Source organism: Uloborus diversus, chromosome 7, assembly GCF_026930045.1.
Source record: "Uloborus diversus isolate 005 chromosome 7, Udiv.v.3.1, whole genome shotgun sequence".
Taxonomy (NCBI): domain Eukaryota; kingdom Metazoa; phylum Arthropoda; class Arachnida; order Araneae; family Uloboridae; genus Uloborus; species Uloborus diversus.
In genome coordinates, this window is record NC_072737.1 from 32,902,615 (window position 1) to 32,914,767 (window position 12,153).

The 12,153-nt window shown below is 30.2% G+C and overlaps 1 protein-coding gene across 1 annotated transcript in view; it reads right to left on the bottom strand.

The window, feature by feature from the left end:
- LOC129225516 (dynein axonemal heavy chain 7-like) overlaps nucleotides 1-12,153 on the bottom strand; it is an 84,519-nt gene that overhangs the window by 44,222 nt on the left and 28,144 nt on the right. The window contains exons 19-25 of the mRNA XM_054859944.1: nucleotides 10,400-10,522; nucleotides 10,203-10,298; nucleotides 7,815-7,937; nucleotides 6,714-6,923; nucleotides 5,357-5,512; nucleotides 3,492-3,660; nucleotides 1,439-1,565 (exon numbers count right to left, since the gene is read on the bottom strand). Of these exons, the coding sequence (XP_054715919.1) occupies nucleotides 1,439-1,565; nucleotides 3,492-3,660; nucleotides 5,357-5,512; nucleotides 6,714-6,923; nucleotides 7,815-7,937; nucleotides 10,203-10,298; nucleotides 10,400-10,522 (1,004 nt within the window). The remainder of the gene's footprint in view (nucleotides 1-1,438; nucleotides 1,566-3,491; nucleotides 3,661-5,356; nucleotides 5,513-6,713; nucleotides 6,924-7,814; nucleotides 7,938-10,202; nucleotides 10,299-10,399; nucleotides 10,523-12,153) is intronic.

The window sequence follows — 12,153 nt, forward strand, 5'->3', positions numbered from 1 at the left end:
ACCAGGGCTACTAGTACCATCTCTTGCCCCAAGACAGAGGAGGAGTTCACCTACCATGGATTACTGGTTATCTCCAAATTTTTAATTTTGCCACTTACATTCCTTTGCTTCTCACTGCCTCATATGTGTAATAACTTGCAGAAAATAAGTCTGTTACCTTTGCTTGTAATAAAAAGGAAAAAAGAAAAAAAAGTTGCGTTACACTGGACAGATGACACATTGCACAATGTGTAGAAAATATAGTAGTTTACGGCAAAAGCGACTTAGAAAGCAGAACATCAAAAAAACTGCAGTGACTTTTTTCAGTGTTATGAAAAAATAAAATAAAAATAAAACATTTATGACATGTTACAAACATTAATTAACACAGGGAATTTCAAGTTCCCTTCAAAAGCCTTCATTAGTAAAATTATTAAGTTTTTGGAGGCATATTCATCAGAAACAGGACCAAAAGTATATGCAAAGCCACAAAAAAAAACAAAAAAAAAACAAAAAAATCTAACATTAAAGAGTAGGGTTAGCACATTTGGTCAGTTACTTTTGTTTTAAAACTATTTGACTTACTGGAGTCAAATTACAATACTTTCTGTATTTTAAACAATAAAATAAAATGAATAAGGCACAATATACAGTATGAAACTATACTAAAACCATTACAGACACAGTAAAAAACTAAAGCTTAACACTAGACATAATGTTTTAAGTTTCAAAACACAGTTCACTAGGTTTTACTTTTAAAAAATATAGTAGACACTGACATGGATAATGAAAGTTAACCAACAGGACAAACAGAATGAATGGCTCCATAATGAATGAATTTTTATTTATTTATATATTTATTTTATTTCTTCTAAGTCAAATTAAGTGAAACCACAAGTGTTTTTGTTCACAGGCTCAAAACCTTTTGTGAAAACTTTTTAACTAAGATTTTCTATGCACAATAGAATCCTACTATCCAAATTGCTTTCGAATTTCAGAAAAAAAAAGACAAAAACATACTGTAATTTGCAAAATAATGATTCTCTCTATGCACTCTCCCCTATTAACTAGCTAAAAAGGTTAATTTACTTTAACCGAGATATTCAGCAAACAATGACTTTCATTTAAAGTACGGTATGTGCATAACCTACAGCACTTGCAAGTGCACTTAGCAAGTAAAAGTTTAGCCTTTTTATTTGAGAAATTAAAACCTCTCTTTCTCTACAAAAAGGTTTTTTGTTTCCTCATATTTTCAACATACATTCAATATTTAATTATAACAAACTATTTTTCGGATAAATTTAATTGGCCAAATTTTGGATTATCTGAATAAGCTCCGGTCCCAATTGGTTCAGATAATCGGAGTTCAGCTGTACATTCAATAATTGAACAAGAAGTTCATCCAGAACTACAACTAGTACAAGATTACATTCAAAACATAATAAGAAAGCTGATTTACTTAGTGCTCATATGCCAAGAGAGGATTTTGCTGAAAATAGTGATCATGATATTGTCTCGAAACTCATTTATTGTTATGGAATTGAAGTGTCGCAGGAAACGTGGTGTAATTGGATTACGACCTCCACCTGTAAAAAATAAAGTGAAGAAAAATGTTTATCGATTGAAGAAGGTATATTTCTCCCAATAATAAAAAGGAACATACTCCTCAATCTGACTGTTATCTTCAAAAAAACTTAGCACTACCCACAACCTGCCCCAACAAAAATATCTCCCTCCCATCTCAAAAGAAAGTGATATTAAAAAAATCGGTAAAGTAAATGAAGATCATGATTTTAGTAATAACACACTTAAAAAAAAAACAGTTGAAAATTATAGAGTTACAGAATGAAATAGCTATTATATGGCCTCTTTCAAAAAAAAACTTCATTATTCAAATAAAATTAACCATTTAGAAACTAAAAAAAAAACTTTTTCATAGTTTCCAACATGTCAACTTAAAAAATCTTACAATGTACGCAGTGGCTATATTTCTACGCTTTTTTGACCATTATAAAGCAAAGTATTAAAATTAGTGTTATGATATTTTGAAATCCTTACCTTTACTTGCTCTGTGCTTTTATAAGCAATAATAATAATAATAATAAAGTAAAATAAATAAATTTAAAAGAAAGTGAATTTTTGCGCTTTTCAACGTTGTTTACGTCACGCCTTTAGGGGTTGCTCTCAAAAGTTCAACCGTTTGCAATTTATTGTAAAATTAAAACCAAAAACCTAAAAACGTAAAACTCTGCCATAAGGCCATACAATCGTACAAAACGTCCGAAAATCTTACAATGTACGGCTAAATTGTGCAAGTTGGCAGCTATGCTTTTTTTCTTGCTAAAAACATTTTAGCATTAAATATTATGTTTTACTTAACAGTATTTTGCTCTTTTTAGAGGCTTTAACTAAACAACGTTACTCTAAAAATGTTGAGCTGACTTTTTTTTTCCCTTTTCAGCATCTTCTATAAATACTTCCGTCTATTTTTTCGCATTAGCTATAGCATATGAAAAAAAGTGTAAACTATACTAGTAGACGTACCTATGTACTTTTGTGCATGCAATAGTAGTCTTCATGCTTGTCAAGCACTACATTAAATTTTCAATCTGTTGTTAAATGTTCAACCAAAATATTTGTGTGTGCATGACATAATTACAGCTGAACAAGGCTCCAATGAATTGTTTTTGAGATTATGCTCTATAAGTAGCTGGGCTAAACTAGAGCAATCCTGATATATTTACTAAACTCCAATGAAAACTAAGTGATGTTTGGGCGCTATTCTCATCACAAGTGATGCTTCCAGCAAACTATTTTAATATTTTCAAGATCACAGTATCCAATTCTTACAGTTTAAAACAATGCCCTCCAGAAAGAAGACAAATATATGCCTTTGTACAACAAAGTGATAGCAAGAGGAACAATGTTAAGAGAAAAAATTGCAAAACATTGCAGACCATTGCAGGACAACACTCATAAGTTCAGATCTCCCCCTTCAAACCCCAAAATATGTGTACAATTTCTGACAAGTTTATGATTTTAACTTTGTTCTTCCTATTAAAGTGTCCTCTAGATCTGACTTCTCTAAAAATTTAGCCCAGCAGCTTTTTTCATTGCAAGAAATTTAATAGTCAGAATACATATTTTTCTAATGCTCTTTAATACATTATGCCTTTTAATAATTTTTCATACCTGTTTTGCATAATGAAGATAAAAAAAGACTAACTATAGATATACTCTAAATTGGCTTTTGGATTTTGAAATTTTGTACTTCATCTCCCAATGTTCAGTGAACAAATTTTTTAGCATAATGCAATTAAAGCAGAAATTCATAGTGATTTTCTAAAATGAGATCAATGTAATTATTTCAGCGAATTGGTTGCGAATATGAAGATTCAATAAAACTTATGCAATAAATATTAATAACATTCAGTCGACTAACAATTTAAACTATGTTTCAAGAAACACAAAATCTACAAGAGAATTTTTTCGAAAAATACACAAAGGGTTACCTGGCGGACCCATTGCAGCAATGAGTTGAACATCAGTTAATTTTATAGGAGCAACTTCTTTCATATCATACCAGGTAAAATGATCTTGCCATTGTCTCAACAGCTCAATAGGAGGTTGAGCCCCATATGTTTCAAGCACAGGCATATTTAAATCATCCACAAATACAACCTAGAGCCAAATTATTAAACTAATAATGAACAAAAATATGCAAAAGCATGAGATGCATCAAGCAAGATTACTAGTTTTCAGTATCATTCTAAAAGCATTTCATTTCAATATCATTCTAGAAGCAGGACGTTTTTTAGAGAATTATTGAAAAACTGATTCCCCCCCCCCCCCCACTTGAAATGTATGTAAGCTCTAAAAAAAAAGAAGTTAGGAAAAGAAAAATTTTTTTTAAGATGTATTAATTCATTCATTGCTGTTCATTATTTTTAAGTTGTAGATTTGCATTTCAAAACCCTTTTATGCAAAATGTGCTACAGTCGTCCCTCGCTACTTCGCGCTTCGACTTTCGCTGCTTCACTACATCGCGGTTTTTTCTGTTTTTTCTTTCCAAATATAGTAGTTAGCTTTTTTTATGCGTTCGTGTAAATTTTTTCCTACATCAGAATAACAAAGTATGTCTTTTAAGTAAGGTAAGCTCTTCTGAGGGCTGTAGCTGTACTAGTTGAGAGAGTGGAGGTATAAAATCGTTGAAGAAAGAGCTGGGAATCGCTACCTCATTTTAATCGTTCAACACTAACTGAAAAGTATAAATCACTGTATTATTACATCTGTAATTGTAAATGGTGTTCAAGAATGTACTAGATTTTTAAGTTGTACACGTAATATCTTAAATGAGGATAATTGTAGAGGAAGAACGGGGACACATACGGTCACTAACTGGCAATTAATTCATCATCGAACATGTTGAGCTATTTTCATAGATTAGTAGTAGTGCGTACGAACTGCATGTGTGTGTGTGAAGTTTATTTCCCAATAATTAACGATGTGATACCTATTACGTCTAACATATTTCATTTTCTCATATTTTGTGCAATTTTTTAAATAATGCAAATGTAATGGTGGTTACGTTTCATGTCTAGGGGGCTCTACCTATGTTAAAAACTTATTTAAATTATTTTAAGTAAGTTTTATGCACTCCAATTAGGAAAATATACGGTTTATAAAGACAGAATCCTGCTTCGGGGAAATTCCGTTATCGCGGTAAAGTCTGGAACGAATTAACCGCGATAAATTAGGGTTGACTGTATACATGATTTTAATATATGAATACATTGTTTCTGCATCATTTCATAAAACTTCAACATATTCACCGGTCAAAATATGAAAAGTGGTTAAAAAATATTTAAACTATGTTTTTCCTTAGAGTTATTTTGTAGAAAAATGTATTTAATAATGAATCAGACATATTGAGTTCAATAATAAAGGACTTTTCTATACTAAAATACTATATTTTGGTCACCTTATTTAAATATTGAGTGCAATCATTTTTTTTAACACACAATGCTGATTTATAACAATTACTGATGTGGTGAAAGAAAGTCACACAATATAAGTAAAAGAAATTTATAATTTATACTATATAATTTGGAAAAAAAAAATTGCAATTGCTACAAACAAATAATTTATTAGCATGTTCAGGTCCAAGGAAATAACGACTGAAAATATGCATTAGACTGTAGAAAATAGCTTTAAGAAATAGAGCACAAAGAAAATTTAGTGCAAATATGAATTCTTTGATTCCATAAAACAAATTAAATAAATAAATAACAAATAAATAAAAAACTGCAATTATTTAGATATATTTTTAATTAAAAGGATAAAAACTTGTCACAAAAATGTGAACTATTGTATTTACCATTTTTTGTCCAAGTGGAGGCCCATATAAACCTTTCCTTCTTTTATCTAATTTTGACATAATTATGTCTTGAACTTGTCCAGCACTTGTTTGAGCAGAAAAATTTATGAATAAAGGTTTGTAAATATTACTATTTGTCCCATTCAAGAGGAAATCCTGAAAAGAAAAAACAGAGATTTGAAAATGATTATTGAGCAATTACAATATATTAAGAAGTGAACTTAAAAAGTTTCAGCAAAATAGGCAAAATAAAAATTTACTCGAGAAGAAATAAATCCACAACACACAAAAGTAATGTTAAAAATAAAAGATTTCATCTTCAATATTTTTAGTGCTTATTGAATTCCTACAAACATTTAGAGCTCATTTGATGCTACTCTGATACATTTTAGATGGCTTGGGGATTGAGTTTGTCAATTATCAATCTTGCTGATTTGTTTTTGGCACCAATTGTGCTACAAGGGATGGCAGAATGAAACTTTTCTCTCATTAATCCCGACTTCAAGGGCGGATCCAGCAATTTTCCAAGGGAGAGGTGATTGATTTTAATTACTTACCTTTTACTACACATTCTGGTTTACAAACAGGGGTGTGCACAGAAATTTTGGGGCCCAGCACAAATGATTTTTACAGCCCCCCCCCTCCATATTCTTTATAACTATGTCCCTACATACATTTAACTCCTCATTTTAAAAATATCGGGCCTCCTTCAGACTTGGGCCAGGGCTAACAACCCCAACGCCCCCCCCCCCCCCCGTGCTCGCCCCTGTTTACAAATACTAATTGCAACTGTTTCGGACTTCATTTCTGAAAGATTTTCCGGGAAGAGCCCCAAACCTAGCTTTTCCTAACACCAAAGATCGTTTTTTGACTTCAATGTTGAAAAATTACCAGTGGAGAATCCCAGAAGGGAGGGGTAATTTCTCCCATGGCCCCTCCCTTGTATTTGTGCCTGCTTAGGATTCACACAAGAATTAGCATGCGGTACACCTCAAAGGGAACAGGTGTTGAATTCCTTTTTTGTGCCAATTGCTCTAGGGGGATGGTGCACTCAAAAATTTTCCTCCTTTTGTTTGAATTGCAACCAAAAATGCTTCCAACATGGATAATAATACATAACTTTGACACTAATGGCACTGAATTTGCTGCCAGATACTAAGATTTGAAATGCAGCAAAATCTGAGTGTTGAAACATAAATGAATATGTTTACATTTTTTAATATAATAGATAACAAATGCAAAAATAATTACAAGCCTAAAACATTTTTACGCTGATAAAAACAAAATTAAAAAGGTAATAAAATATACATAATTTATTCAAAATATATCAACTAAATAAAAAAAAGAGTTTAAGTACCGTAACATAAATAGATTTTCCTGTCCCAGTAGGTCCAACAAATAGGGACGGTTTCCCATGATTGACAAGTAGTGACATTAGAGTTGTATATCGAACAGTATCTACTGTTGTGACAATGATCTGATTTACTTGAGCTTCTTTAGGAATGTCAGGAGCTTTAGATACTTCTTCTTTCCATTCAACCCATCGACCAGGATTTTCGCCATCATTCTACACAATCAGACATTTTAAATTGAAAGAGAAATAATATTTTTTAAGTGTACAAAATATTATTCTTTAATGGAATGAATCATTTTTGAGCCATTGCAAAAACACTATATTGCTTTAGAAATATTTTCCATCAGTACACATTAATGTAATATGAAAAACATTTGGGATACATGGAAAATGCTCCAATTTCGTACTTTTTAAATGTGAAATGGAATAAAAAAGATTCAATTCATGATTTAATTACTTCAACACAGTGAAAATTTAAATGGAATGTGCCAATACACAAAAACGGGTTTTTGAAAATGAGATATTGAACTATATACGATCTTGAAACAGATATAACTTTACAAATTACATATGTAACAAGTGTTACTGATATTATGTTTTGTAAACTTTTTATTATTTGAAGAAGTGAGCTGCATTTCAATTTCCTTCATCAGTTTCTAGTTACAAATGCATTATAAAACAAAATTTCAACACAAGATCATGAAATAAAGAATTCATTGATCCTACAAACATAAATTACGTAATTTGAAGCAACTGTAATATTTTGAAGAGTAATTTACAAATTATCGTACTAAACAACTTTGTAGAATGATTGCAAAATTCAAAAACAGCAGCTTTATGAAGTGTCCTATAAATAAAGATGCACAGAAATAAATGACTAAAAATTCATATTAAGTACCAAAACTGGCTTCAAATACATCTTATTAAATTCATAGCTCAAAGTTTAACAATATTGACAGTAAATAATCAAAAAACGTTATAAATTTTGTGCTAATTTTTTTTTTTTTTTTTTGATGGTTGCAAGTTTAGTGAAAGATTATTCCAATAAACTTTTTAAAAAGACATAAAATCTGTTTTTCAATAAGTCAGAAAAATTACTTCAACAATAAATTGATAATCATAAATTTGGCCATCTTCTGGAATAGGTAAATTTAAAACTGCAGTTGTACTATGCACTCTTCCATCTGGCAATCGACATAATAGATAAGTTTCATCAGAAAGCTTCCCCTAGAAAAAAAAAATAAATTAGTTCACAAAAATTATCTCCATTCAAATAACTCCACAGTATTCAAAGGTATAAAAATGTGTGTAAATTAAATTAAAAGCATTAAGTTGAAAAATATATATACATATCTTTTTTTAATATCAAAAAAAAAAGTACAAAAATATTTGTTGAATTGGTAAGTAAAATATGGTGTTTAAAAATGTATTACTTATAAATGAATAAAATAATTAATCTGTGATATCCCAGAATGAAGAGCAATTATAATCTATTCTAGTCACACAAAAAAAATGAATTATTCTATGCAGTGAAAAACTTGTTTGGTTGTAACCAAAGTTCATATTAATTAAGAAAAAAAAACCATTTTCTAGGCTTTTTGGAAAAGTAGACATTTTTTTCTAGTTAATCTGATTAATTTTCTTTTCCTTCCCTTTCTTTCTTTCTTTCTTTTTTGTTTATATTTTCTCTTATTTAGTTTAAAGTTAAATTATACACTTCATAACAAACAAATTGACGCACTTAGAAGTATTTGTCAGATACATACCTAAGAACAACATTGATATAAGAAAAAAGATTACAAAAGAAAAGCAAAATGACCATATATTACAGGAAATATCCCAAACGAATGGGGGTTTTAGTACCCTGATGAACCATTTTTATTGTGAATTTACAAGGAGATATAGTAGAGCATAGAGGCATAGCAGTCTTATACGATGTTCTACGTCAGAGGTTCCAAACTGGTTGCGGACCCCTTCGGGGTCTGCTGCAAATTTTGAGTAAAAATTAATAAATAATTGAACCAAAAATGTAAAATAATAATCAAATTCTGCTTTTGTATTAAAAAACTTGAATATTTGTTAGAACTTGTAAAATAGTAAATTTATGTGTTCGAAAAATCCGTTTGAAAAAGGGGATCTTTCGTATAAACCACTTTCAGCTAATACAGTGCAAATACATTCCATTTATTGGATGGTTTTTTTCACCACCAACAAAATTCTCAGGTCTTATTTCTAACTTATTTCTAACTGTAATTTCTATTGTCTTATTTCTAACTGTATTGATGTGCTTACCCATATGGTGCAAAAGCAATGAATGGCCCAACGGTCAGTGTAATAGTCAAAATAAAAGAAAAATCGAAGAATTGCCGCAGCAGTCATTGCATTCTTCACAGACATGCTTTAGCTAAAAAACAAATACCAGCCTGCTAGGTTTGATTGAATTAGTGGCACCCTTTCTGGAACAAGATGACATAGGACATAGTACATTACTTTTAAGCTTCAACCCTTCCCTGTATTGTATAACCTTGTGTATTCACATGGGTGCCAATATGCAAAATGTTAAGGAGGGGGGCTCAGATATTTTCCGCATGGTTTAGTAGGATTTTTTCCCCATAGAAACCAATTTCAGTACAGAATAGAGTTATTAATGTTTTTGACATTTTTAATAAATTAGTCATCAATGGCTGGAGAAGAAATGTTCTTATATTTTTGCAAAGGGGCCGTCCATTAATCATGTGATGGCTTTTTTGGCATTTTTAACCCCCCTCCCCCTTGGTGATACATAGTTAGGTTGAAGACTATTCCCCCCCCCCCCTCTCCCTTCTACTACATCATGAGTATTTTTAGTACCCATGAAAAATCTTATTATTCTTTTTAAATATTCATAAAATACAGGTATAAGTATCATCTAATAATGAAAGACTACAACAACGAAGACTATAATAATGAAAGGTATGCGAAAAAAATATTAATATCCTCAGACCATAGATTACTAAGACAGTCCAGCAGGGTACTAAAACCTCCATTCATTTGAGACTTTTCCTATAGTAAATTATCATTTTGCATTCATTTTACAATCACTTTCTTACATTAATTTTGTCCTCCTAAATGTAAAATTTCACTTCATTCTGACAATTCCTTCATGGTGTGTAGATTTTTTTTTTTTTTTTTGTTATACAGTGTATTTTCAGTTTTAATATATTGTGAGACTGGTTGACAAGGCTGTTCTTTGGATTAAATCTAGGGATTTATAGTTGATTTTTTTCTCTTAAAATTTACCTAAATGATGAAAAAAATCAATGAATAGTATTCAAAACCAGAGCAAGCAGTATAACTCAGTGTTCCACCGACTTTTGCAATTTAGAATTTTTTCAAACAAGGTTTATAACATTGCCGTTTTGGTAAAATCTAATTCAATTTTTTACTCAAAAGAAAATTCACTTAATATTTTCTTAATTCTGTAAAATTTTAATAATATGTAAATTTACTTACAGTCATTAGCTCTCGAAAAATAACATCTATTTCAGATCGAGAATCTTCATTTGTAGTTGCACCTAGTGACCAGACACAAGCAAAAAGAAAGCTGCACTAATAATGAAAGAAAATGTATTAGTCATGTAATAGCATCTATTGAAAAGTGAAATGAATTGCGTACAATAACTTTCAGAAATTTTTAAATTATAACCTACTTGCAAAAAAGTTGGTAGCTGTGATTCTGGCATTTTTCCCACGAAAGCAAAATCATCAAATAAGCAGTCCAATAAATTCATTAGGGATCTAACTCTATTTCCATCAGTAGTTGGAGAAAGTTCCTTCAATAAAATTAAAAGGGAAAAATCAGTAAATTGTATTTTCCAGTGCAACATTGAATATTTTTAACCAACAATATAATAATTATGTGCATCAATAAAAAATAACTCATTCCTACAAGTATATAAGTTATACATATTACGTAATAACAAGGAGTTCTGTCTAGAACTAAATGAGCCTATTTTTCTGTATACAAACATCTATTTTCTAACATAAGATCAATATTTTCTCAAACAGCTGAGGTTCAAATTATGTCAAACATATATGGGTCATTTTCCAGAAAACGTAACTTTTGAACACAAATATTTTTCAATTTCAAAACCTTTTGTTTTCTCTTTTTTTTTTTTTTTTTTTTTTTTTCATTCTTACATGAAAGTGTTACCTACTAGAAGTAACTATAAACAATGGTCCAGCTAAGTTCCAATTATTTTTCTCACAAATTAAAAAATTTAAAAATGCCTTTTTCACAGAAATAATTTTTTTTTTTTTAATGTTTTAAAGTTGAGACCAATTTAATACCAAAGTAGTAATTTTGCTAATTGTACAAACAATGAGCTATTTTAATGATTAGTGGGAATTTAATATTAAGCTCTCATAATTAAAGTACGGCTTAATTAGTAATTATCGTTTTAGTTCAAATGTCTGTTAAAAATAATATTTAGTAAATTTGAGAATATGCTGGCAACTTATAATTGTGGTAGAATGCCAAAGATTGATGTATTTAACCTCTATCATTTATTTTCACCTCACAAATAATGACATTGATAAGGTCTGTCACAGAGGTGAGATTTAGGGAGGTGAGGAATTTTCTATTAATATAGGCCTAATAAATACATTTTTCTGAGAAATGGCATTTTGAGTTTAGGTAACGTAGGTGAGAATTTATTGTGTGACATGACTTCTTGTCCTACTAAAACATAATATTAAAAAATTGAATATACTTAAACAATCAGTATTTGAGACACTTATGAAAGGAATAATCAATAAATAAGTATAGCAGGAAGCAGATGTCACCTCACTAAATGAAGTTAACGTCATTTTGTTAGGGTTCCTTCTTCAGCAAATTTCAACCATTAATGGATTTTCTATTGAGAATACTTAAAAAAGCTCTTTTGTCAAACATCTGTACGTAAAATTTAACAAGAGGCAAATTGAAGAACAGAATTACAAAAAAAAAAGAAATTCTCCCAACATATAATAAAAAGCCTGTTTTGGATGATAGGACCCTTCTTCAATATCGCAAAAAATAGCTAAAAAATGTGTTTTCTGTGGGATAGCACTCGAACTCTGATCTTGATCCTTGAAAGTTCTTCGCCTGAACTTGATTTTCTGAAATTTGAGCACCCCCCCCCCCCCCCATCCACCCTTTTTTTTATGGTTTATACCAAAGATAGCTTGAAGCTCTGTCTTTAAGATTTCAACCCTAAGAAGAAGTAATTAAAAGAAGCATATCAAATTTATTTGTTCCTTTTCTTAAGTTAAAACAAATTTACTCGAAAGCTTTAAAAATAATTATGTCATTGATGCCTCTCATTAATTAAATTCACTAGGCATGAACTCATGAACAAATCACTGACTTTACGAATTTTTTGTAATTTAGATACATATTTTGAGCTGCTAATTAAATTATCTA